The sequence below is a fragment of the Cervus elaphus genome, chromosome 10 (assembly GCF_910594005.1).
Source record: "Cervus elaphus chromosome 10, mCerEla1.1, whole genome shotgun sequence".
NCBI classification, from domain to species: Eukaryota; Metazoa; Chordata; class Mammalia; order Artiodactyla; family Cervidae; genus Cervus; species Cervus elaphus.
The window spans coordinates 47,457,858-47,484,897 of record NC_057824.1 but is presented as its reverse complement, the minus strand read 5'-3'; the positions used below and the strand labels follow the sequence as shown (position 1 = coordinate 47,484,897).

General features: G+C 48.9%; 1 protein-coding gene across 2 annotated transcripts; it reads left to right on the top strand.

Annotated features, from left to right (window-relative positions):
- The first annotated feature begins 1,713 nt into the window (after positions 1 to 1,713).
- FKBP6 (FKBP prolyl isomerase family member 6 (inactive)) lies at positions 1,714 to 23,934 on the top strand. 2 transcript variants are annotated; one of them, XM_043915004.1, is made up of 9 exons: positions 1,714 to 1,882; positions 2,105 to 2,222; positions 2,524 to 2,613; positions 3,554 to 3,756; positions 4,966 to 5,085; positions 10,169 to 10,363; positions 10,487 to 10,596; positions 12,007 to 12,099; positions 23,454 to 23,934. In XM_043915004.1, the coding sequence occupies exons 1-8, from the start codon at positions 1,826 to 1,828 to the stop codon at positions 12,095 to 12,097; spliced, it is 984 nt and encodes a 327-aa protein (XP_043770939.1). In that variant the 5' UTR covers positions 1,714 to 1,825; the 3' UTR covers positions 12,098 to 12,099; positions 23,454 to 23,934. The 2 variants fall into 2 exon arrangements, with proteins under 2 accessions (XP_043770939.1, XP_043770940.1); XM_043915005.1 differs by having other exon boundaries at positions 1,878 to 2,006.
- The last annotated feature ends 3,106 nt before the right edge of the window (positions 23,935 to 27,040 follow it).

Below are 27,040 nucleotides of genomic sequence, written 5' to 3'. Positions count from 1 at the left end.
AAGTGTGGCAGGAAGAATGACTGCCGAAAGGACACGTGTGGGTTAGTCGCTCAGTCGTGTCCAACTCTTTGTAACCCCATGGACAGTAGCCCGCTAGGCCCCTCTGTTTGTGGAATTCTCTAGGCAAGATCTCCTCCTCCAGGGTATCTTCCCAACCTAGAAATCAAACCTGGGTCTCCTGCATTGCAGGCTAATTCTTTACCATCTGAGCCACCAGCAAAACCCACTAGATGTCCATGCCCTAATTCTTAGGATCTGTGAATATGCTTCCTTAGATGGCAAAAGGGACTATGAAGATGTAATGATTACAGTCATTGAGCTGAATTATCACAGTGGGTCCAACCTAATCACATTGCTCCTTAACATAGAATTTGCCCTGGCTGGAGTCAGAGACAGATTAAGGAGAGGAGGCAAGCTTATAAAAACATCAACTAGGTAATATTCCCTCCCAGCCTGAGAAGGAATCAGCAAGCTGTTGCTGACTCTTGAGATGTAGGGGCCCACGTGCAAGGACCACAGAGTAAGGGTCCTCTAAAAGGTAAGGGTCACTGTTGGCTGACAGCAAGGACACAGGGACCTCGAGCCAAGAGCTTCCGGGACCTGGATTAGCCAATGATCTGAATGGGCTTTGAAGTGGATTCTTTCCCAAAGCCTCGAGGGAGGTTGATGCCTCCATCTTAGCCCAGCAAGACTGGTGTCAGACTTCTACCACCAGACCTGTGAGATAATAAATGTATTGCTTAAAACAGTTCCTTTTGTGGTCATTTGTTACAAGAGGCAAAAAAAAAAAAAAAAAAACACCAACTAAATACAGAAGCCAAAAGAGGCAGTTAAAGGTCAGGTCAGCTTCATCAAATGCTGATGAGAGTCCAGTAACTGGAGGACAAAGAGGAGTCTAAGGGATTTGGCAACAACAAGAGTGAATGGTGGCCTGAACCCCGGGAAAGTGGTATTGGAGTGGAAAAGAAAATGAAGAGTAAGGAGATGGAGACAGAATAGTTGAGAAAGCCTTTGCAGCAACCCTTTTGAGAAGTTTTTCCCTGGAAGAGGAGGAATGAGACCACCTGTAGCAGGAGGGAGATTTGGGACAAAGAGAGGCCTGTTTGTTTTTAGGTGGGGGATTTAGGGACACACCTCAGCTAAATGAAATGATCCAGTGGTCAAGGCAAGATGGGTGCAGGAGAGATGGGAAGCCCAATGGCGTCCAGTCCTCAACTTGGCAAGAGTGGGAGGAAGTAAGGAACAGGTTGGGGCGGGTAGGATCCCGGGCCATTCTTCCTTTGTACCACGAGCACACAGGTGAGGCAGACTTGCTGATGGCCAGGGGCAGGCCCAGCATCACCTTGCTTTTGCAGGAACTGGGCAGTTTGACTTTAGAGTGCTGTCCGCCTCTTATGGGTCCCTGGAGCGGGAATAAGAAGGGAGGGTTGAAATCACCCACATCGGTGGTCCTGACCGTTCCAGCAACCCCTACCCCCACCCCGCGTCTGGAGCCTTGTCCTCCGTAGCGTGTTCCGCCAGCCATGTGTCCGCAGCTTGGCCATCACGTACCCGGCGGCTGATCTCAGCACCTGCACGTCCCATTCACTGTACCCTCGCCGCAAGCTGCGTCACGCTCCCCGCGCCCCTGCCTCGTGTCCCGTGGTGCGCCACGTGTCCCGTCATGCCCCACGCGGCCTCAAGTAGCGCGGGATCCAGCTCTGTGCGTGCCCCACCCCCACTCCCACCACGTGCCCCCATCACGTGACCTCCCAGGCGTCCGCACACGTGGTCTGGCGCGCTCCCCGAGCGCCCACTGGCGGTTGGCGGCGGTTGGAGCTGAGCGATGAACGTCTCCTCGCGGCCCCTGAACGGATTGCCACGGTTGGACGCGGAAGACCCGGTATAAAAGGGCGACCGCGTCGCTGTGGGGCATAGGGCGGCGGGGCCTGGGGGCAGGCGGCGGGGAAATGGGGGGCAGCGCCCGGAACCCGGGAGTCCTACAAAGAGACGACTCCCCCAGCCAGGTGAGGGCCCGGGCGCTGGGGAGTAGGGGTTGGTTGGAGCCGCCAGAGTCAGGGTGCCCGTCCAGGGCTCTGAGGTGGTGTGTTTTATCCCCCATAAGTCTCCATACCAGCGCTTAAGTCAAAGGATGCTGGACATTTCGGGGGACCGAGGCGTGCTGAAGGATGTCATTCGAGAGGGAGCTGGAGAGCTGGTGACACCGGACGCTTCCGTGCTCGGTATGTATGGCGGCCTGGCCCGGGTGCCGTCTGCCCTTGGGAGGCTGGCGATGCCCAAGTGCTGGGTTTCAAGGGATAAGCGAGGGAACCCATTACCCCTTTGTGTGGATGGCCATGAACAGGGGCTCTGGGAGGCCCACCAGCCCAGCTCTTGAACCACACCGCCAAAGGGCAGGCATATAAACGTTGAGCAAAGCTTTTTCCAATCATGGGCTGGGGGCCTAGTTTAAGGTACTTAATGTTGTTTCTGTGTGACCGAGAGATTTGATACGGAGGCATGAGTGTCTGTCCTCTTTCCTAGTGAAATATTCTGGATATCTGGAGCACATGGACAAGCCTTTTGATTCTAATTGCTTTAGGAAAACTCCTCGGCTCATGAAACTTGGAGAGGGTAAGTTCAGATGAAAGTGAAAGTGTTGGGGACTCAGTCCTATCAGACTCTGTGACTTCTTGGACCTCCAGGTTCCTCTGTCCATGGAATTCTCCAGACAAGAGTACTGGAGTGGGTTGCCATTCCCTTCTCCAGGGGATCTTTCCCACCCAAGGATTGAACCCAAGTCTTCTGCAATGCAGGCAGATTCTTTGCCATCTGAGCCACCAGGAAGCCCCAGCTCAGATAAAGAGCTGGGAAAAAAGAAGTTGCTTGGGGGAACTGATGTAGGGCAGTGCCTGAGGACTGGAACACTGTCCAGAGCACTTGAGTTGGTTTTTCTGAGGCTGGGTTTTGCTAAACCAGCCATGTTGTCTTCCACATTCTCTTCTGAGACCTAGGTATTTGGCTTCCCTGGCAGGGTTATCTTTGCATTTGTGACGTAATCAGGGGTGCTACATACTTTGTTTATTATGAAGACGTTTGTTGAATGACTATTCCACAAGGCAGAGTGAAAAGAAAGGATGTACTCATGGTTAGAAAGGCTGGGGCCAGTGTCATAAAGATTGACACACTCCAGACAACTATCCGGGTGAAATTTGGGGAGGTATAAGCAGTGTTTGGTGGGAATGCTTAATGGAGGCACAGTTCATTTCAGCTGGGAATACTTCACGTCAGATGGGGCATTTGAAATGAGCCCTAAAGTTTGAATAAGAGTTCGCTCGGAGTAGAAGCTGGGCGTGAGGGGGTGGGAGAACAACATTGTAGGAAGAAGGAACTACGTGAACAAAGATGTCGAGGCCCGGACACTGCAGAGGCTGGAGGAGTCTGGGGGTGGTGGTGATTTGGGACGACAACGCAGAAGGCTTGGGGATACCTCTCGAAGAGATGTGGATGTGAAGGGGGAGGCACTGGGGGGCGCTGGGCCAGCTTCCACCGCGTTTTTTGTCACTTCTTCCAGATATCACACTGTGGGGCATGGAGCTGGGCCTTCTGAGCATGCGGAGAGGGGAGCTGGCCAGGTTCCTGTTCAAACCCACCTACGCCTACGGAACGCTGGGCTGCCCTCCCCTGATCCCCCCAAACACCACTGTCTTGTTTGAGATCGAGTTGCTTGACTTCCTGGACTCTGCTGAGTCGGACAAGTTTTGTGCCCTCTCGGCGGTAAGTTCTGAAGCACAGATGTTAGCACTTTGATAGAGAGATGGGTTTGGGTTTCAGGTAATTATCCTACCCCACTGATGATCGTCAGCCCCAGGGTCTGGCCAAGGGTCTGGTGTGGAGAGGTGGAGGGGAGGAGTATCTTACCACTCGCTAGTGTGTGTCTGTCTTGAGTGCTGCTGGCTCTGATGTGTGGGTACATGTGCTCGGCCAGGGGTTTGTTATGGACCAGCAGGTTGAGCTGACCTTTGTTACCATTTGCCTAGGTCTCCCTGAAAGACAGTATTTGCTTCTCAGTTTTGTTTGGTTTTCAGCAAGTCAAGCATTGGTAGCTCATACCTAGGTTGACTATGTAATTTGTTGTCCAACCTTGACCCTTGAGAGAGAAAGGGACTACTAACTGATGGAATACGAGGACACTGGGTGTAAACTGGGAGGGATGGTTTCTGTCTTAACATAACTTTACAGCTGCCTTTCCTCTGTAGCCTCGCACGTGACTCATCCCGTACGGACAGGGCTTCTCGTCGTCAGCAGTCACGTGTGCGCCTTGTCCTGCTGTCTCAGCCTGGCTGTGCACGAGGCCTTAGATACCCTCCCCAGGTTCACATCTCTATATGGTGTCTCCCTGGCTAAACTGTCACCACCACAAGGGAGAGACATTACCTTTTTCTCATCTTTTCACAGAACAGAGGTTCTTGCAGATAACCTGGGTCCCCTCTCTTGTGTGCTGATTTAGAATCTTTGGGGGTGGGCCTAGGACGTCGGTTTAAAAAGAGGCTCCACTGGTGATTCTGGTGTGTACCCAGGGTAGAGCATCATGGTTGGAAAGACGAGCGGAGCTCTGGGCAGACCAAGACTGTCAGATGCTTGCTGGATGAGTGGTTGTCCTGAGACCTGACCTTTGTGCTTGGCAAGTTCCATCAGTTTCTAATTCTGTGAGGAACTGCTTCTTTAGGGAGCATCTCTGGGTAGGACTAAACTAGTGGACTTCCATTTGGCCCTCATCCGTAAAACAGCAGTTATGACCGCTGCCTGCTGTGGCTTCTGTTGGGATTCAGAGGTGACTCCTGCCCAGGCCCCTAGCCCAGTGCTCGGCACATCCACGGCAGCAGAGGTCATAGTCTAGAGGAACAGCCCTAACGGCTGTAGTGACACTGGCGTGGCGGTGGGGCTTTCAGTTTCCTTGCTGACGTCCTTGTCTTTGATCCTTAGGAGCAACAGGGTCAGTTTCCACTTCAGAAGGTCCTAAAGGTGGCAGCTACTGAACGAGAGTTTGGCAACTACCTTTTCCGCCAAAATCGTTTCTATGATGCCAAAACGAGATATAAACGGGTAAGACTGCTTCATAGTGTAAGTTTAGACCCTGGAAACTTCCTTCTTTAAGAGGGAGAGACTTTATCTCTGTCCCTTCTTCTCACCTACAACTGTTAAGAAAAATCTTACCTAAAAATCCTCATGCCAGAGGGCTAAAAACTGGGAGAGGGGACGCAGGGTTTAGGGGAACCTGGTGATGTTTGAATACGGATGTGGTTTACATGAGTGTGTTCAGGTTGTGATCGTTGATCGAGCTGGATGCTTGCTTTTATACGTGACTGTGTATTTCAATAAAAATTTTTTTAAATTCTCTTTCTAGTTTTGGGTCCTCTACCAACTGACTTCTCTACCCCATTTGCCATGTTCATTTCCTGTCTCTCTGACAGTGGACATGCATCTGAATCTAACTCCATTCTTGCCAAGCTTTTGATTGTGATTTGGCTTCTGTGGAGGTTCTGCTGACAGGAATCCGCTGTTTGCTTTGTAACACGTTCATGAGTATTATGAGTACTTTCTGTGTGCCCAACTCTGCCCCCTAGGCTATAGAGGCAAACAGGATAAAGTTTAGAAGCATTCTGATTTTTGTCTCATTTTCATAGTGAGCCTAAACATTCAGGCTTTGCATTCAGCTGTGAACCACAAAATCCTGAAAAAGTTTTTCAAATAAACTAGTGATGTAGTTTTTCTCACAAGAAGGGAGGCACTTCAAAGCCAGCATAAACAGCTGTTCCACAAAGCCATCAGGGTACGTTCCAGAGGTCTCTGATCAGCTGCCCTTAAGCGTGTCTTTGTTGTCTTTTTCCTTCTCAAGATGGTAGTTCAACCTGCAGCGTCATGTGGTCATCTGGGCAGGAAGAAGGGAGGGAAGAAGAGTCTGGTGTATGTATTCATATTACAAGCTTTCCAGAATTTCTCCTACCCCGACTTCTTATATCCCATGGTGAATGTCCATTTGCCCTTAGCTGTATGCAGACAGGAAGCTGGAGAGTATGGTTTAATTAGTACGTTGCTGCTTTGAATGAAATGGAGGCTCTGTTGGAAAAGGAGGGAAATACATGTTCTCTTTCTCTGACTCTTTCTCTTAGCATAATACCCTCTAGGTCCATTCGTGTTGTTACAGATGGCAAGGTTTTGTTCTATCTTACGGCTAAATAATATTCCATTATGTATATGTACCCCATGTTTAAATATTCATCTATTGTTGGGCACTTTGGTGGTGGTGTTCAGTAACTAAGTGGTTTCTGACTCAAGGCCCCATGGACTGCAGCATGCCAGGCCTCCCTGTCCATCATCAACTCCCGGAATTTGCTCAAACTCATGTCCATTGAGTTGGTGATGCCGTCCAACCGTCTCATCCTCTGTCACCTCCTTCTCTTCCCCGCACTCAATCTTTTCCAGCATCAGGATCTTTTCCAATGAGTCGGCTCTGGCTACTGTAAATAATGCTTCGTCAACAAAGGGTGTATGTATCTTTTCAAATTAGTGTGTTTGTTTTCTTTGGACAAATACCCAGGAGTGGAATGCTGGATCATATAGTAATTCTGTGTTTAATTTTTTGAGTAACCATACTGTTTTCCACAGTGGCTGCATCAGTTTATATTCTTACCAACAGTGCCCAAGGGTTTTCTTTTCTCCACATTCTTCCTGGCTGTTTGTTGTCTTTTTGATAATAGCCATTCTGACAGGTGTGAGGTGATACCTTATGGTGGTTTGATTTGCATTTCCTTGATGATTGGTGGTGTTGAGCATCTTTTCATGTGCTTCCTGGCTGTATATATATCTTCTTTGGAAAAATGTCTATTTGGATCCTCTGCCTATCTTTCAAAAAGTTGTTTATTTTTTTATGTTAAGTTGTATGAGTTTTTTGTATATTTTGGATAATAACCCCTTATTGGATATATTATTTTGCAGATATCTTCTCCCATTCATTGGTGGCCTTTCCTTTTTGTTGCTAGTTTCCTCTGCTATGCAGAAGCTTTTTAATTTGATGTAGTTCCATTTGTTTATTTTTGCTTTTGTTTCCTCAGCCAGAAGAGACATATCCAAAAAAATATTCCTAACATGGGTGTCAGAGAGCATACTGTCTGTGTTTTCTTCTAAAAGTTTTTTGGTTTCAGGCCTTACATTTTAAGGACTTCCCTGGTGCCCAGATGGAAAAGAATCTGTCTGCAATGCAGGGAGACCTGGGTTCGATCCCTGGATCAGGAATATCCCCTGGAGAAGGGCATGGCAACCCACTCCAGTCTTCTTGCCTGGAGAATTCCATGGACAGAGGAGCCTGGCAGGCTACAGTTCATAGGGCTGCAAAGAGTTAGACACAATTGAGCACAGCACACAGCCTGTGTTTTAAATCTTGAAATTGCATGTGGTCTGAGTCAGTAGTCCAGTTTGATTCTTTTGCCTGTAGCTGTCCAGTTCTCCCAGAACCATTCATTGTTTACTGTTGCTGAGCTAGAATTCATGCAGCATAAAACTCACACCTAAGTGTGCAGTTCAGTAATCCTCAGTTTATTCACAAGGCTGTGCAGCCATTACCACTGCCAAGTTCTGGAACATTCCATCACCCCAGAAAGAAACCCGTGAGCAGTTACCATTCCCTCTTAGACCTCCGATGATCCCTGTTTTACTCTTTCTATGGATTTGCTTATCTGGGCTATTACATGTAAATAGAATTATGAAGCATGTGATCCTTTGTGTTTGGCTTCTTTCAGGAAGCAAAATGCTTTCAGAGTTTATCTATGTTGTAGCATGTATTAGCAGTTTATTCCTTTTAAAAAAACTTATTTTTTAAACTGTGGTAAAATTTGCCAAACATAAATTTTACCATTTTAAGCACTTTTAGGTATACAACCCCGTGGCATTAAGTACATTCAGAATGTTGTGCAACCATCACCACTGCCTGTTGCAGAACTTTTTCATCATCTCAAACAGAAGTTCTTTATCCAGTAAACAGTAACTCCCACTTCTCCTGCCCCCAGCTTCTGGTAACCTCTATTCTATTTTCCGTCTCTATGAATTTATCTATTATGGGTACTCATGTAAGTGGAATAATAACAATATTTATCCTTTTCTGTCTGACTCCTTTCACTTAGCATAATGTTTCTAGTTTTATCCATGCTATAGCATGTATACTAATACATGCTATATTTCATTCATTTTTATAGATGAATAACATACTCTGTTGTGTGGATCTTACTGGGGCTTCCCTGGGGGCTCAGATAGTAAAGACTCTGCCCTCAGTGTGGGACACCGAGGTTTGATCTCTGGGTCAGAAATTGCTTTTCCTTGGGGAAAGGAATGGCTTCCCACTCCAGTGTTCTTGCCTGGAGAGTTCCGTGGACAGAGGAGCCTGGCAGCCTGCGCCCGTTGGCTGTAGTGGGGATCTCACTGCCTTTTGTGTGTGTGTTCATCAGTTGGAGGACGTTTGGGTTGTTTCCACTTTTTGGCTGCTGTGAATAATGTTTCTAAGAACATTTGTTCACCAGTCTTTGTGTGTAGACTGATGTTTTCAGTTCTTGGGGTACATAGCTAGGAGCGCAATTGCTGGGTCATATGGTGAATCTTTTTGAAGCACTGCTAAATTGTTTTCCATGGTGGCTACCACTTTTCACATTCCCATCAACAATACAAGGCTCCCAGTTACTCCACATCCTCACCAACACTTACCTTCCGTTTTTTAAAATTACAGACATCCTAGTGGGTGTGAAGTAGTATGTCATTGTGATTTTGCATTTCCCTGATGACTAATGATGTTGGGTGTCTTTTCATATGCTTATTAGCTATTTGTGTATCTTCCTAGGAGAAATGTTTATTCAGATCCTTTGCCCGTTTTAAATTTGTTTGTCTTTATTGTGGAGTTGTAAAAGTTCTTAATTCTGGATACTAAACCCTTATCAAATGTGATTTGGTAATATTTTCTTCTATTCTGTGGTTGTTATTTTGTATATTCCTGAAAAGAAGAAGATGTCTTTTTACTCAAAAGTCAAAATAAATTATCTGAAGGCATGGACAATGACAGCAGTAAACCGTTATATGTTGTCAACTGAAACCAGTAACTGCTTGTTATAATGATTTTTCTTAAACATCAGTCCTTCAGTCATTTTGTTCTTTCGTTTTCTTGACAGTGTCCTTTGAAGCACAAAAGCTTTTAATTTTGATTAAGTCCCGGTCATTTATTCTTTAGGTATTTGTGCTTCCAGTGTTTTGATTTATCTGAGACTGCAAAGGTTTACACCCGTGTTTTCCTCTAAAAGTCTTGCTTACAGCTGAGCTCTGAGCTTTAGGTCTGTGGTCCATTTTGAGTTAATTGTATGTTGTCTGAGGTAGGAATCAGCTTCATCCTCTTGCTTGTTGACATCCATTTATCACAGCACCACCTGCTGAAAGGCTACTCTTTCTCCATTGAGTGGTGTTGGCACCTTGTGAATAGTTGATTCTAGATGTACATAGGTTTGTTCCTGGACTCTCCATCTGCCTTGCTGGTTCTGTTCTGTTGATATGTGTCTGTCTTTTTGGGTACCACACTGGCTTTGGTAGTAAGTTCTGCAATTAGAGAGTGTGAGTCTTTCAACTTTGTTCTCTCTCTGACCACCTGCCTTCACCCCGCCTTTTTTAAGTGTTGTTTTGGCTGTTTAGGATCCCGTGAATTTCCATATGAATTTTCAGATCAGCTTGACCATTTTTGCAAAAAAGGCAGTTGAAATTTTGGCAGCAGTTGAATTGAAAATGTAGAATAATTTGGGCACTATTGCCGTCTTAACAGAATTAGGTGGTTTGATCTGTGAACATGAACTGTCTTTCCATTTATTTAGATCTTTAATTTCTTTCAAGAAAGTTTTATATTTTTCAGTTTATAAGTGTTGCACTTTAAATTTATTGCCACTTATTTTATTCTTTTTGGTGCTGTTATAAATGCAGTTGTTTTCTTAATTTCCTTTTTGGATTGTTAAAGAAATACAGCTAACTCATATGTTGATCTTGTGTTTTGCAACTTTGTGAACCCACTTTTTAGCTCTAAGTGTGTGTGTGTGTGTGTGTATTCTTAGGGTTTGCTGTACATAAGACCACCTTCTCTCGACCACCTGTCTCTTCCTTCCCACAGGCCTTGATGCTCCTCCACCGGCGAGCAGCGCCCGCTGAAGAGCGGCACTTGGTGGAGACCGCCAAGCTGCTCGTTTTCCTCAATCTGTCCTTTACGTACCTGAAGCTGGAGCGCCCCGCCATGGCCCTGCGCTACGGAGAGCAGGCTCTGATCATTGACCGAAAGAATGCCAAGGCCCTCTTCCGCTGTGGACAGGTGAGCGGGAGGGCAGGGACCTGGGACGGAATGCTCGAGGAACGGCCGCAGTGGCGGTCAGCTGTGTTACCGCCGCGGTGCTCTTTCCTGAAGCGTGCTTGTAACACGTTGTCCTTTGGGCAGGCTTGTCTCCTTATGACTGAGTACCAGAAGGCCCGGGATTTTCTAGTCCGAGCCCAGAGGGAGCAGCCCTTCAATCACGACATCAATAACGAGCTGAAGAAACTGGCCAGGTGAGACCACTGTTTGCCGGAGCACAGAGAAAGAAATATGTGGTGTATCTGCCGCTCTGGCCTGTTCACTTGGGTAAAGGCCTGTTCGATGTTGCCAAGCCCGTGTTAGGAGGCAGCGCCCCCTAGAGCTGGCTTTAGGAAGTGCACAGCTCTCTAAACCCGCAGCTCCGGAGAGGGGGTGGGGGCGTAGGACAGACCTCCAAACCACACACCATTGCCCACCAGGACCATTGCCCACCTCCCTGTCCTCCTCACCAGGCAGCGCCCTAAAGAGGTGGCCAGTGTGATTTTTAGAAAGGGCAGCATTCTTCAGATATTCTTCCCTGCCAGCTGAGAACCTCTGTGCTCAACTGACTGCAGGAAGATGTCTTAAAGATGCTGGTTTGATTTGAAATGGCTCTTGCAGGTCTGAGTCATTCCCTAGGATGCCTCTCTTGTTACCCAGGTGATACCGATACCAGTATCTCAGTAATGTTACTTTTTCTGATTGTGGAAGCTACATATTCATTGTAGAAAACTTTGAAAATTTCAACATAATTCCATCGCCTCATATTATAACCACTGTTTTTTTTTAGGTATTCTTTTGTTTCTCTTTATTGGTGAGGTTTCTCTACTTATGTTAACATTTTTAAACATTTAATACAGATTGCTAGTTAACACTTTCTTTTTTAAAAAATATTTATTTATTTTTGGTTGTGCTGGGTCTTCGTTGCTGTGAGGGGGACTAGTTGCAGTTCAGGGTCTTCTTTTGCAGTGGCTTCTCTTTGTCGCAGAGCTCAGGCTGCAGGTGTACCGGCTTCAGTAGCTGTGGCACACGGGCTTAGTTGCCCTGAGGCATGAAGGGATTGAATCCGTGTCCCCTGCATTGCAAGGCGGGTTCTTAAGCACTGGACCATCAAGGAAGCCCTAAAGCTTTCTTGACAATTAAAAGAAAAAAAAAGCACAAGGTCTGTGTACCTCCTGCTTGGATCCAGATATTTGCATTTCAGGCCTTGAAGACTTACAGAAGTTTCCTTTCTGGTATTTATAAACATCCTGTTAAGAAAGGTGTAAAAATTTTGGAATCTGACCATTCTTTAGCAGGAAAGCCTCAAGATAAATGAGAGATCTCTGAGTATGAGGTGTTGCTCAGCTGCACGCAGCTGACAGCGTCTCTGACAGCAGCTCCTAACCTTCGAGGCTGCTGTCTTTGCGGAGGGTGGGCTTTTTGTCCAAGTGTTTCCTGAACAGCCCTCTGGGGAGCCTCCCCCAGTCCCCTCCTCCTCCAGCATTGCTTCCACCCACTCCTGATTGGGTTTGAGGCCTGCTGAAGTTTCGGTGTTTCTGACCCTGAGTGGAGAATTCTAGCCTCTAGGTGTCACTTCCCATAGATACTGCACTTCTCTAACTACTGGGTATTTCTCCCTGCAGCTACTATAGGGACTACATGGACAAAGAGAGAGAAATGTGTCACCGGATGTTTGCTCCTGGTGACAATGGCTCTACAATAGGAGAAAACTAAAGGTAAGCTGACAGACACAAAGCCTCAGGATGGACCCATTGTCAGGTGAAAATACTGTTAACTCCAAAACGCATTTAATACATCCTCCCAGAAGATTGTGGTTTAGCCTCACCAGTCTTAAATGAGTTCTTTTTTAAAAATAATTTCATGTATTTATTTTTGGCTGTTCTGGGCCCTCATTGTTGCACGGACTTTTCTTTAGTTGTGGGAGCAGGGGCTACCCTATAGTTGTGGTACGTGGGCTTCTCATTGCGGAGCATGGGTTCCAGGGAGCATCTTTGGTAGTTGCAGCCCATGGGCTCAGTAGCTGTGGCTCCTGGGCTCGAGAGCACTGGCTCAATAGTTGTGGCACACACACTTGTTTGCTCCACGGCATGTGGGATCTTCCTGGACCAGGGATTGAACCTGTGTCTCCTGCATTGGCAGGCAGATTCTTTACGCCTGGACCATCAGGGAAGCAAGCCCCAGCCTTGCCAGTCTTAATCACTGTCAGAACACTGACATTAGGCTACAGTTGGGCCAAATCAATCCAGAAAACCTGTTTTATAATAAAGCATTGACTGGCTCAGGTAATTTATTGAACACTGTACCGACAGCAAGCCAGAATGGTTGTCCGGGTTCAGAATGCTGTCAGGCTATCGGTTGTTCACCCTCATGATCACGGGACCGACGGGAGCTCTGGCTCACTGCCCTACATCGTGAGAGCCCATGGGGCAGCATGCTGCCAGGCCAGGAAAAGATCTGGATTCAGACTTTCATGTATAAACATCACTGCTGAATGAGTATCGAATTTACACCATCATACAGTAGAGAAGATGTGAGTCAGATCGTCGTAAGCTGGGGGCCATCTGCTGTCTAGGTGAGAAGGTGGGCCGTTCTTCTTGGTCCCCAAGTGACAAGTGCTGCCCACTGGGAGGAGAGGAGCCCTCCTCCCCGGAGCCGTGGGTCACTGTGGTGCAGAGGCAGGCCCGTGCTGTGGGCCGCCTCAGGGAGGGGCACGGAAGCCTGAAGGGCCGTCCAAGGCTCGGGCTAGATTTGTAGGTTTGAGTTGGTTTAGCCTTAAGTTTAAACATCCAACTAGTCCATCCTAAAGGAGATCAGTCCTGAATATTCATTGGAAGGACTGATTGAAGCTAAAACTCCAATACTTTGGCCACCTAATTCGAAGAGCTGACTCATTGGGAAGGACCCTGATTCTGGGAAAGATTGAAGGCAGGAGGAGAAGGGGACGACAGAGGATGAGATGGTTGGATGGCATCACCAACTCGATGGACATGAGTTTGAGTAAACTCTGGGAGTTGGTGATGGACAGGGAGGCCTGGCGTGCTGCAGTTCATGGGGTCACAAAGAGCCGGATAAGACTGAGAGACTGAATTGAAGCCTAAACACGAAAGCAGAAATGTTTCATGGCTTTTATTCACCTCCCTCACAGTAGTGAGGCTATCCTTGTAGTTATTAATGTGATGGTTTATCTGGGCAGTGAAGTTGATGCTTTTCTTAATCTGGTTTTCCCCCCAAACCTGAAAGCCTCCAACCTCACCTTCCATTTGAACACATTGTTAATGATGATTGATCCAGATGTCGAGGGTGGGGGCGGTTGGTGACCGCTAAGGTTCCACTTATTCCGAGAACTAGAGATGGAAGGTGCTGGGGCAGCAGGGGGCGGATGCCCGGTCCTGCAGCAATTGCACCCCACCGGGGGTTACACACCGGGTTCTGGTTTCTCCAGGACTGCATGACGTAACTCTCTTGTCTGGTTTACTGTTACTTCAGAAAATTAATGGAAACAAAATCACCTGCCTTAAACACCTGCTTGGCTTGAGTAGTTAGCTCTGCTCTCTTGAGAGAAGTCAAACAAGAGACAACAAGAAAACAGCTGCTGGACGGGCTCATGGTGATAAATCTCTTCTTTGTTTCCTGCTCCGTCTCTCTACAAAAGAGGCCTGAGAAGAAGGCAGTGAAAAGGCCCATTCAGTCCAGAGTTTTCTCACGAGTGATCTGTACGCTCTTGTCTCTGCTGCATCAGAAACAGGCAGTCGGTGTCACACGTCAGCGTCACTGTCACTGCTGACCATGACCCTGTGACCCTGGCCTCAGGCCTTGTGGGGACACTGGTGTATTTGCAGGTCTTCTGAGCGGAGATGTGAGCCAGAGGACTCTTCTCCTTCGATGACCATCTGTGTATGGCAGAAATGGAATCCCAGTAGCTTTTTACCATGACATTTTGGACCATGAGCTGGCAGGTCCTTCTGCTTAATGAAGATCCTATTCTTCCCAGGTCTGTCCTAGAAACAAAGCCTTGGAAACCCAACAGGACAAGTTTCCTCTGTTGTCCTCACCTCCCACCTCTTTGCGTCTGGGAGACATTTTTTAGCGGCCGATTCTGAGATGGCTTCTGGGGTGTCCCTAAGTCTCAAGTTTGTCTTATCACCAGCAGATTCCCACTGCCATTGAGGTTGTAACGCGTTTTAACTTTTGTGTTATTCATGGTTTCTCGGCTCCCCTTTTTTGTATTGTATTGTACTTTTGCCTAGTCACTTCAGATGTCTAGATTTTTATCAATAGAATATGTCACCAACCTAGTTTTAACTAACTAGGATCATTTAAAATGTGCATTTGTCTTCCAGGCTGTTAGAAGCTACTGACTTACCTCCATGTTGTCTTCTGAGATGTTAGTTAACTTCTGGTGGAACAAGAGTCCCCTCAGTTATATTCTCTAAGACTCTGGTGATAGTAGACTTAGTTTTTTGAGATCAGTAGGCCATGTCTCTTTCACCTGTGTATTTTCTAGCATCTGGAACCATGCCTAGCGTGTGATTGGCGCTCAGTAAAGGTTGGAGGGATCAAGTATGAAATAGCCAAAACAGCAGCCTCACCTCTTTGAATCCTTGCCTTCCTGGCTGACTCCCGTATTGGCCCTCAGGACTCATGTTCTTGCCAGTGGCAGAAACCCATCCTTAACAGTGGTGACTGCAGAAGAGGTTTGCTGAGGGGATCCTGGGGGGAGCTTACAGGATTTGGGGAGACGCTGAACACTCAGAACTCGTTAGGCAGAGACGGAGGTTCTTGGGGAGTCAGTCCTTCCTCGCTGCACTTCTGCCCTGAGGAAGGCCCCGGCGTCCATTTCCACAGCGTTTCTATTATAGAGGGGTATCCCAACCCTCACCTCCTTCCTCTTCCTGAGCCGGTGCAGCTCCAGCTTGAAAAATCCCGAAGCAGGACTCTGGCCAGGTTTGGAGGGTGTGGAATCCCGGTTATCATGTCGTTTCATCCACAAGGATTTCCCTGTGTATCTCTAAAAGATAAGGGCCACTCTTGCAAAATTTTCTTTCATTCTCTGAAATGCATATTTGTCTGCTCATTTGCTTTCACTTTTCTCTTTTCCATGTTGCAGACTTTCCACAAATGGTTGGTGTGTCTTGGCTGGTTATTCACATTTAAGAATGAAACAGTAAGAAAATTTGACCAGGGGCTCTGTTTACCTGGGCAGGTCTTCTCAACTCATCCTTCTTAATTTAAGGCTGAATAGATGGGTGCCAACCAAAATGCTTTGAGATCCTTAAATACCACAGGGAGGAGCTTTGCTCCAACTCCTACACTAGCTTATAAATTCTGTATTATTTTAATCTGCATATCCTCAATTTTTAGTGAGGTTGAACACCTTCTTGGCATATTTATTGGCCTGTATATTCTTTGTGCATATTTCCTGTTGATGTCCTTTGCTCACTCTTGGGTGTTTTCTTTATTGATTTGTAGGAACCCCTCTTCATGTGATGGCTGTTTACTAAATGTCTGTTATGTAAGTTCACGTATTTTCTTCTGGCTGTTTTGAGTATTTATACGTTTCCGTGTCTGGCTGCTTTCTGTGTGGTCTCTGGAATCCACCCTGTGCTCACACTTGGCCTGTGGGAGTAAGCAGAGGTCTGTCGTGAGGGAGCAGGAGCGCTCAGGGTGTGACGGGCTTGCTGGTAGCTCCTCTTGGAGTCTGAGCGTCAGTCTGTGTCCACAGTGCTTTGTAATGTCCATAAGCCCATTTAATCTTCCCAACATTTTTTGAGGGAGAAATTATCTCTATTTTACAGATCAGGGAGAGGAATAAAGCTCAGAGAATCAGACCCTTTCCCTGTGAAAGTCTTTGTGTGTGTGTAAACAACTGTGACCATTTTCATTTGATTTGAAATGTAAACCCACAGATGCTGTCTGAGGCTTTGAATACATTTAGCTTCTTTCTCCAGCTGGGGTGTTATCACTGATTGCTCAGGGATTTTTTTTATTTCTTTCTTAGGTGTTTAGGAATTTCCTCCCTTTGCTCTGCTCTCCATACTTAACAGAAGCTGAAGCCTTTGTGCTGCAGAATTAAGATTGAGCCATGTTGCTTGGCCAGCCTCAGGGAAAGAGCATCTTAACAGATTTTTTTGAAAATGTTTTCTGGAAAGTCAGCAGCTCCCGAGAGGCTCGGGTAGAAATAAAGGCTAGTAATAAGCTCCTGTGGTTGAGGTTCTAGGGCTCCTTTAGCCCTGGTTCAGAGTGTCCGCCAGAGTGAGCCCTGGAACTACAGGCGCCGCAGAGCTCGGTGCCGAGGCTCGGGGGTCCTCTGGGGTCAGGGGCTCCCTTGTTCCAAAACAGCCTTCCTGTGTCCGGCCTGCACTCGTCAGTTGCCAGGAAACCCTAGGAGGAGGTCATCATCCCTCACAGTGTGTGACCAGATTCAGATGAGAATCTGCTTGATCCTGTTCTTCCCAAAGGGATTAAGGAGAAACTCAAATCCACTGTAGAGTCTATAAAGGTATTTCATGCCTCCAATTAGACGCATCTGAGTCCTGAATAAATAGTAACTTGCTTCAGTGTATTTTTGTGATTTTATGTGTTGTCAGTTCTGACTGACTTTTCCTGCATCCCCACTTCTTTTACTCCTCCCAGCGGAGGTGTGTTTTCCTGGGAGTAACTGGGCATCCATCCTCTTGTTGGATGAGGGTCATGCCGTTTTCCAGGCAGACTGTTAGTCTCTTGATCTTTAGGAAATCTGTGAAATGCCTTTTCCTCCAGCTCAGGAGATGTCTCTGACGCCATCCCTTTGTTGTGTGACTATAAATAGTCCCCTTGGGTTGGCACCTTTTGACGTACCCCTTCCTGGGAAAAGTTTCCGCTGGTAGTTTCTTCGGCCCCTTCACCTCTCTTCTCAGCCCCTTTGGCAGCTGTTGTTGCTGTTCAGTTGCCAAGTCATATCCGACTCTTCGTGACCACATGGACTGCCCACGGCAGGCTTCTGTGTCTCTCAGAGTTTGCCCAAGTTCATTCATGTCCATCAAGTCAGTGATGCCATCCAAACATCTCATCCTCTGTCGCCTTCTTCTTCTGCCTTCAGACTTTCCCAACATCAGGGTCTTTTCCAGTGAGTCGGTTGTTCTCATCAGGTAGCCAAAGTATTGGAGCTTTAGCATCAGTTCTTTCAAAGAGTGTTCAGGGTTGATTTCCTTTAAGATTGACTAGTTTGATCTTCTTGCTTTCCAAGGAACCCTCAAGAGTCCTGACAGCCATGACAGGCCCCGAACCCACTGCCAACTGAGGTTTACTTCTGGACTCTTAGTGAGTGAGGTATCAACAAAGGCTAGTTAATTAAATTCAGGAGATAAACTAGGTTCCTTTTTCTAATCTTCAAATCAATGATTATTGAAGTGCCCTTACCTTTCCGTAGGGGGCTGAAAAATGGGAAATCTGGATTCTCAGGCTTAGCTTGCTTTCTGCGACATCAGCCAAGTCACCGAACCCCTCTGGCCTGCAGTCTTCCCATCTGTACGAAGCAGCGATCAGATCTTTAAGATCTCTCTGCACCTCCATTCCCGTCAGATGTTGGCTCAGTCTGTTTTTAATTTCTTGGATTCGTAATTACCTAATTATGAATAAGCCGTGTTTCCAGGCCTGTGTAACCCAGGCCCTGACTTAGATAAATAAGGATACAGGCACATAGTGAAAGAAGTGAGCATCAGTAGTAAAGAATTAGCAGGAAGTCACCCAGGAGGAGGTAGAGAGGATAGACCCTGGGAGCAGGAACTGAGAGGACAGGCTGGGAGCCTGGGGGACGAGTGGGAGATTTAGCTGGGAAGGCTCTGGTGGGCTTCAGGGAGCCACAAACGAGCCCCTGAGTAGTTGTGTGTCCTGCACAGAGAGACGGGACAGCTGCTGTCAGCTTCACAGCGGGGTCTCTGACACCGGGAAAGGTAGAAACAAAAAGAAGACAAAAGAAACCCTCTAGGAGGTGAATTTCATAGAGTAGTGACCAGCAGTGTCACGCCCACCAACACAAAGGACGAGGACTGAGAAATAATTCAGTCGTGCATCCGTCAGTGTGGAGTGGTGGGAATGCAGGCAAGACCACGTGCCTACCCCCGGGCGTACCGAGAGCAGGAAGTGCAAGGCAGGGAGCAAGCCAGTATTGCTGGCTCAGCCTCCTCGAAACCTGGCTGGTGGGGCCCCTCCCCAGGGACTTGGGTTCAGCAGCTTGGCTGGGGCCCCAGACTTGCTGTTTCTAACGAACTTCCAGGTGATGTGGATCAGCCGGCCTGTGGAGCACAGTAAGGTAGACGGCTTTCTCAAGACATCCTGATGAGAAGAGGAAAGAAGCGAATGCAGTGAATAATCCAAACCTTGTTTTGAAACAAGGGTGGCCGTTGGTGGCACTTCTGACCCCTGTTTGTCATATATTCTGCTGTCTTCCCCTCCGTGCAGTGGCAGCTGATGGCCGTGAGCGCTGACAGGTGTCATCGGAGGAAGTGTGCTGAGTCCGGGGCCACCCCCAGGTCAGGGCAGAGGCCCGGGTGCTCTTGGGTTCAGCTTACACCTAGCAAGGGTGGGCTTCGGGGGACCACGCAGAGAGCGCGATACGTGTTCCCAGCAGGAAGCCTGCCTCAGGCCAGCGCTGAGAAGTAGAAGTAGTTGGGGTGGGGGTGTGCACCAGGGACGCCGAGGGGACTACAGCAGGAGGAGTCCATGCGCAGCAGGCCACCAGCGGCCAGGGCCGAGGTGGGGACGGGCAGATGACGGTGGGCCCAGCAGTGAGGGCTGGCTTTGCACGGCAGTGGGGAGGGGGCAGCAGGGAGGACCGAGGAGGCCAGAGGGCATGGCCAACTGGAGGGGTGGGCGAACATCACATCGTGGAGTACGGGAGGGGGCTCGGGCTTCTTGTAAAATTCTTCTCCCTCAGTCGGATGTTTGAGATACCCAGACTAGGTTATTCCGATTGAGTGATGCATTGTGAGTTAGAGAACTAGTTAAGTGACTTCAGGGAGGGTCTAGGAATCTTCACCTTTTTGTGTGTTATCTGGGACTTGAAGAGGGATCCACAGCTTTCACCAGTTTTTCAAAGGCTGTATGACCCACACGAGGTGAAGATCCACTGTTCTAGAGGTTTCTCACAGACACTGTTCACGTCTGCCCGCTCACTGTGGCTCACGAGCTGTAGACCAGGGCTATGGATGGGCAGGGCTGGTCCACGATGCCGTGGGAACTCCTTTTATCCACCTGGCCCTCAGCCCTTTACCCTAGGGTTTCAGACAGAGACACCCCGGGCTCCGCAGGCTCCGGCTCCAGGTCCCAGGATTACATCACTTCCCTGTCTTCTCGGTTACGTTCTCACACCCTTCTCTGATTACTGCCCACTATTCTGTGCAGCTACTGTGGACACTGATCATATCGTTGCTGGAGTTTCTATTTCACAGTGACTGTGCCTTTTCCCCAGGCCTGGGGTTCACTCTTCTCAGAAGCAGCTTGTTTAGTATTAATATATTCAGCTGGAGTCTGCCCTGCTGGACCTTTGTCTTTGTTCCCTGCCCAAGTCTGATGACTTCTGTCTTTGTAGGTCTCCTGGCTGATCTTTCCTTGAGCCCTGGGTACATGACGGCTTTCTCTCTGCCTTTTGCACCTTAGTATGCAATGAGTATTGGATTTTCAAAATGAAATGTGAACTCCTCCATTTTGATGCATTTTTGTTCATGCTAAAGTGTCCCTTTTTATTAGTTTCAAATTGAAAATTCTGTTGACTGAACTTCACAAACTCCAGTGTCTGATCTTGGACATTCTCCTTGCCCATCTGCATCCTCGGGCGCACATGTTTGTGCTGCGTGAATATTGAATACAGGGCTTATTTCTACAGTCAGTGTGTGGGACACAGACTGGATTGAGTTTTTGTTTTCATTGATGATGATTAAACTTTTTATTATGGATATTTTCAAACCTATTCAGATTTAGAAGGAATAGCATGACAGTGTGGTTATCAGCATTCTGCCGTTCTGTTTCTTCTACCACCCCCTGCCCTGTAACTTTTTGTCAGTATTTTAATTTAAATTATAAAAATGCTACGTGCTTATGGTTTTAACCCAGAAGGTGGAGAATAAAAGGTTCCTGTACCCAAACCTATTTTCTAGAGGTAACCACTGACGTTTCTTATGTGTCCTTCTCAAAGCATTTTTGTGAATATTCAGGATTGTGGGTGTCTGTGTAATCTTCCACACAAATAGAATTATACATTTCGTACCATAATGCAGTTTGGGTGTTTCCTAGGTTAGCATACAAAGAGCTGCCTCATTTTAAGAAAACAACTCAGTGGCGTTCCATCCTACGAGGGAATCATCATATTCTTAACAGTGATTGATAGGTGGATGAATAGGTAGACAGACAGATGACATGGTTATCCCCTCAGCTGAATTTTCTATGATATTTGTTAAAATGTCATGTTACTGGGTGGTACACATGTAACTTCAACTGATCCAGGAGTCACTAAAGTGACCTCTCAAGTGTCTGTACCAGCTTATATCCCCTTTGGTGCTGTTGAGATTCCATTATTTAGCTTTGCCATCATTAGTATTGTTAGATGTCTTAATCTTTTCCAGTTTGGTGCATCCAAAATGAGATCTTGTTATTAGTATTGACAGGTCCCTGATCAAGCATCTTTTCAGATGTTCATGTGTCCTTTCTATAAATTGCCTGTTTGTTTCCCTATAACCAAACACCTTTCCAAGTTTTTCAGGTTTTGGGGTTTGTTTTTTTTTTTTGATAGTAACATGTCAGTTGCTTCCCTGGATACTCTAGGCATATGATCGTCACATTCAAGTAATGGTAACCTTGTCCTCTGCTTCCCACCTTCTCTTTTCTTACTCAGAGCCCGTCTCCCCCTGTGGGCTGAGTACTTCCCGAAGAGTGCTAGACGGTGATGGCGGCCCAGCACCGTGTCTTTGTGACCACAGTGGGTGGACCCGCTGCTGCTGTATTGCTCAGCGTGATCCAGGCTTTCAGTGAGGATGCAGCCTACTTTCTGTCATGCTAAGGAAATGTTTTTATACTCAAGTTTCTATCAGGAACGATTGTTATCAAATGCCTTCCTGTCACAAAGATAAGCTTTTTTTTCCTTTTAACCTTTGACCTATTATTATGGTTTATAATGTTGAATCTTTGCGGTAGGGATAGAAATATTGTGCATTGTTAGCTGGTTGCTTTGCGAGAGGACTGAGCGCCTTTAACACAAAAGAGCACATTCCTTCCCTAAGCAGACGCAGTCATGGGACATTCTGTAATGAAAGACTTGTAAGCTGAGTAGGAGAATTGGAGGCAAAAAGAAACTGCATTGCTCCTCATGGGTTAACAGGAGTCCTCGGTTTTCCTTGGGCTGCTTGATGAGCGCTGGCACAGGCGAAGGGGCTGCTCTTCCTGCCGTGGTACTTAAGCCCCGCAGTCTCTTCCACAGAGCAGGCAGACTCATCCTTTTTAAAGAGTCAGTTCTCTGTTCAGAAGCTCCAGTGACTTCCACTGAACAGAGTAAACCCGAAGTCCTTTCAGTGCCTCTGTGGCGCGCGTGACAGGCCCCTTGCTGGCTGGCTTCCGTGTGCTCACTCCACTTTGCCCACACTGACCTCCTGGCACCTCTCACACTCTCCAGATGTGTTCTTGACTCTGGGCCTTTGCACTGACATTCCTCCAAGCTGGAAAGCCCTTCTGACTATTCAGAGCTCAGTCTACTTAATGTCGCCTCCTTGGAGAGGTCTTTTCACTTACTTTATGTTAAATTACAACTGACGTCCTTCTGTGTCCCTATAGCCTGCTGATTTTTCTTCACAGCAGTTATGTGTGTTGGTTTATCTCTTTATCCCACTAAAGAACGTCCCAGGAGGTTTGTCAGTTGCATTTCCCTGGTGCCATGTTTTTCTGTAATGTGCTATAAAGGGCAGCCAAGCAGGCTTAGTCAGCAGAGTGCCGCAGCACTTAGAGGCGCAGAAGAGCACGCCTCGTGGTAGATTGAGGTGAGCAGCGAGACGGACGCCCTGAGAAAGCGCTGGCCGCCTCTCCTCCCTGCGCTGGCCCACCTGCTCTGCCCAGGGCTCGGGGTGAGGGGCCAGTGCAGGCCGCTCTCCCCCAACTCAGAAGCTGCTGCTCAGCGAGACAGCAATGAAGGATGTGTTCTTAACTGCGACCCCCCCGCCCCCAGCCCGGGACACGCCCATGCACCGGGGCCCCGGGTGGGCCGGCGTGTCGGCCCGCGCCCACGCCCGTGTCCCGGCATTTCCCGTGGCCCTGGGCCCAGCTGGGGAGGCGGTGACTGCAGAGCCCTCAGTGCTTGTCCTACTGGCTTTCGTGGCGTTCCCACCTCCAGTCGCGGTCATGCTGGTCTTGTGACCGCTGAGTGAAGTATATCCTGTAGGAATGTTTGATAGCTGAGGAAGGAGGTAGGACTGGCCCAGGATCACAGAGCGGGAATGGTGGCACCGGGAGTCCACGTGGATCTCCTGGCTCTGGATAAACTACCACACTGGGTCCCTGCCGTCAGCGCCGTGTTCCCGGCCTCTGTGGGGAAGCCAGCTGTCCCGTGGAGCTGTCCCGGTGAGGCCTGTCCGGACGTCTTGTCTGGCTACATCCCTAGTGGTCAGTGCTGCCCAGTGTGTGTCCCAGGGGTTTCATGTGTCCCCCTGAAAGCAGCCGCTTGTACGTTTGGCCCTTTGGGAGTGCTTTTGACACCCTCAAGTGTTTGAGGACGTATAGCCCTTGTGGAACAGTTGCGATGGACTGATGAGCGCTCTGCCCACACTCAGGAGTTAGTCATCTATTTGGAGGCTTCATCTGAACAATGAAGTTGAACTGGATGGTGTCAGGGGTCCTTCTGTTCTGATTTTCTGAGATGGTGTTCTTAAAGTTTCAAAGCCACCGTATTAACCGGTCACCATTTCCCAGGACCCACCCCTTAGAGCCCTTGCCCCCTAGGGGCATCTGTCTGTCCCTGGTTCCCGCCTGGACTCAGACCCAAAGTGGCTCTGGCGCCCTCTGGGATGGCTGAGTCCCACTCTGTTCCTAACTGCTGTGTTTGATTTCCTAGATTTCGCAGCTAATGACAAGCGAGAGAAGCGAGGCTGCCCAGAGTTCTCCATCGTTATGGGAGGTGGGCAGAGCGCTTTCCAGAAGAATCTCCTCAGCGCAGACTGTGCCTGACCTGCTTGGAAGAGGGGCTGAGTGTCTGCAGCCCAAGGCCACGGGCACGGCCCCGTCTGCGACTGATGCTGCTGAAGTGTTTTCACAGCTGCTGCTTTCTGTTTCTCGTTTTCATGCAGAGGAGGTGAAAGGGTAGCTACTGACAAGTAGGAGAATGCTATTTTTTAAGGCAATTGCTTGTTTTTTCAAATAGAATTAGTCCTTGGCTTTTCTCCAGTCCCAGCCCCCTTCCTGCTGCTAGTGTCCCTGGGTGAATACAAATAGGGATTGCTTTGTGTATTTTGTAGGGCTCTCAGTTTTGAAAAAGAGAGAATTATGTTACAGATGTTTTTGTTGTAAGTAAATAAAACACTTCCTTGTCTTTGCAAGATCCAGTGTAAATTGTGTTGAGTTCAGCTAAACTTATGAAGTCAGTAGATAGGGCAGAGGGACAGCTATTCACTGAGACCAGTTGGATAAGCGAGAGTGGGAGTTGGGTTCATTTTCTGGAGCCACAGCAGTTCTTTTTGACCTAAGGGTAAATGCTTGGGCATTGGCATTGGGGTTCCCTTGAAATCTGCTCCCTTCCGTGGGGAGCTGTTTCAAGACAGTTAATTGGAAACCTGGGAGCCAGCCAGTCCTCCCGCACTGTTGTGGGCTGCGTGTCTTGCAAAAATGTGTGTGTGTTGAGGTGTTACAAAGCCAGCCTCCCCGTGGTGTCTTGGACAGTGTGGTGCTGGGTGGTGACCGCTGCCCCTTGAGGGTCTGCCCGGGGCCCTCACAGCATCACTGCCGCTCATTCTTGGTGCAAGCCTGGGAGGTGAGCAGTGGCCCTGCCCTGACCAGAAAGGAACAGACTGGCCTCGAGGGACTGTGACACTGCCCCAGGGCTCTCCCGAGTCAGGGCCGCCTCTCCCCATCATGGGGCAGCGGGGCTGGTTTGGATGGACCTCCGGCTCCCAAAGGGCTTGGCCGTCCCCACCCAGCCCCAGTGCTCAGTCCTCCTCTGTGAGCCTTGCTCTCCCCACCCGCCAACTTACCGTCTCATTCAGAGCCGTGGCCTCAGCCCAGGGAGGAAGGTCTGGGCCTGGGTCACGCATGCGGTGAGGGCCGAGCTGGAGTGCTCCTAACTCAGAGGGCGGCCCGTCCCGCGAGATGCTCAGGGACCTCTCCCTGCTCCCCACGCCCACAGGCTGGTTGCCATCTTCTGAACAGGATCTGGGGGCTTTTCGCTAGAGACAAGGCCCGAAGCCCTGGCTGACTTTTGCTGAGTAAACCAGGCGATAGGTGGCGACATAACCCGCTCTATGCTTCCCGGCGAGCCCCGCGGCCGCAGAAACCACAGCCCGCCTGCCTGGGCTGCGGCAGGTGCCCTGGCCTGGGTGGGGTGGTGACCTTTGGGACGGCTCTCTGCGTCTCTCTCTCTCTCGCCCGAGCTGCTTCACCCAGCCCAGCCGTTCAGAGACTGGTCTGTGCTGGGCGTTGCCTCAGCTCCTGGGCCCCTGCCCTCCAAGAGGAAAAGGTGTCGAATGTGGTTAGTCCTCAGCCTAGAGGGAGAGGCAGAGAGGCCCTGCAGGCCAGTGAGTTGTGACATGGGAGTCTGAGGAACCTGCTCCAGGCAGCCGGGAGCACAGCAGGGGCCGCAGCCCGGAGGGGACCCGCGTGCCCATCCGGGAAAAGACGTCTTTGCATTTATGTCATGTGGGCAGACAAATGGCATGGGTCCAGCAGAGTGTGTGTGGGTTGGCTGAGAAATGAGACCCTCCTGAGGGCCTTGGGGAGCCCGGCAGGCTGCTCCCCAGGTGACCAGCACCCCAAAGACACCTGTTCTCTTCCAGGCTGGGCTCTTGGCTCCTTCTCTCCTAACCTCGTTAAGAAGTTTCCCTTGATCTCTCTGATCGCTTTGGTCAGCCCAGTCAAGATGAATGACCTAATAATGATGAGTAGTCACACTTAATCCAGAGCATCAGTTAAGCAGAAACGCGTGTGTGTGTGTGTGTGTGTACACCCATACACTTGTGTTTGTGGCCTAGGAGGAAAACATTCTAGAAAGAGACAGAAATGCCAGCAGATAGATAATAATGCAATATGATACAGTGTACTAAGCCAAAAATGTTTTTTCTGTCTTACAAATACGGTTTTCTTCACAACCCCGCGACTAAAAGTGCGGCTGCCTGAGGGGGAGGGCCTGAGTCAGATCTCCACATCCCCTTCAGCCCCCTTTACCAGCCCCGTCCCAGCAGCTCACCCTCACTGATGCTCAGAAGAGGGAGGAACACCCTTCTAGGGAGAACAGTCAGACCCAGAAAATTCACCAACCAAAAGGGGAATCGACTTGGGTGGGAGTTGGGGGGCTCCAGGGCTGCTCTTTGAGAAATGTCAGGAAACAAGAACTGTACCAGGAGACAGGCTCCAGACAGATGGCCAGTTTGGAAAAGGCGGATTCCAGACAAAGGGTCACAGACCCCAAAAAGAGCCCCACACTTATCCTCCTGGTGACGTGGTGTCTGTGCGGTGACTGGGATGGGTGCTCACGGGATGCCTGTGCAGCCAGAATCCAAGTTCCCAATGTGGGACCTGAGCTGGTTTCTGAGAACCTCTGGAGGAGAGCTGTGAGATGGACAAGTGGGTGGAGATGCGCCAGAGTCATTGTCACCTGGAGGAGGCTTGCCTGACTCCTACTCCTGCTGCCGGGGCTTGTGCTGGAGGGACTGTGTGACTCCCAAGATCCTTGGCACAAGGATATGAAAGTCGTGTTCCTCAGACTGCTCCCCCTACCCCGGGCCTGAGCCAGACCCTCAGGGCTGCTGCCCACCCACCTCCCGCTCAGTCTTATCCCCTGGCTGAGGGGTGTGCCTCCTGAGTGTCCCTTGTATCAGCCCCTGATGCTCCGTGTCTCTACCCTGCCTGGTTCAGAGGTCACAGCTTCTCACCTTGCTCACTGGACACCCTCCCGCCTGGCCCCCAGTCCTAGTCTCCAGCCCTCCTCCACCTGCTCGCCCTGTCCTGCTCCAGCTTAAATGCTTCAGTAGCTCCCAGGAGCCTTTGAGATAAAGTTCAAACTCCCTAATTTAGCACTGGAGGCCTGGCCTGCCTCCAGCCACTCCCTGCCAGACACCCTGCCTTCCGGCCAGGCTGAGCCACCTGCGGTTCCTAAGTGTTCACAGCGACCCACACCTTGTGGCCCCCTGTGTGTGGCTGTCAGATCAGACCGCATTTCAGCTCCTCTTCCAAAGCTGAAGACAGCCTCCTGAGTGGAAGCCGCCAAAGCTCACAAAGAGGCGGGGCGCGTGCCCCCAGCAAATGGTCGATCTGCCCAACAATCACGGGAAATGGGTCATTCAGCGTAAGAGTAAACTTCTCTGCCCCCCATCTGGTAAATAAAAATCACAAACCTTCCTCTTTTCTTGGTATTAAATTACTTCTCATATTTTAGAAAATCATTTTAATTTCTTTATACAAGAACCACAAGACAGTCATAAATACATGCATAAA

Bases quoted from the DNA above. Each gene is read 5' to 3' on its own strand.
- FKBP6 (XM_043915004.1), top strand. From the start codon at position 1,826: ATGAACGTCTCCTCGCGGCCCCTGAACGGATTGCCACGGTTGGACGCG. The intron at 2,223-2,523 runs GTATGTATGGCG...CCTCTTTCCTAG, and splicing joins ACCGGACGCTTCCGTGCTCG to TGAAATATTCTGGATATCTG. The intron at 5,086-10,168 runs GTAAGACTGCTT...TCCTTCCCACAG, and splicing joins CCAAAACGAGATATAAACGG to GCCTTGATGCTCCTCCACCG.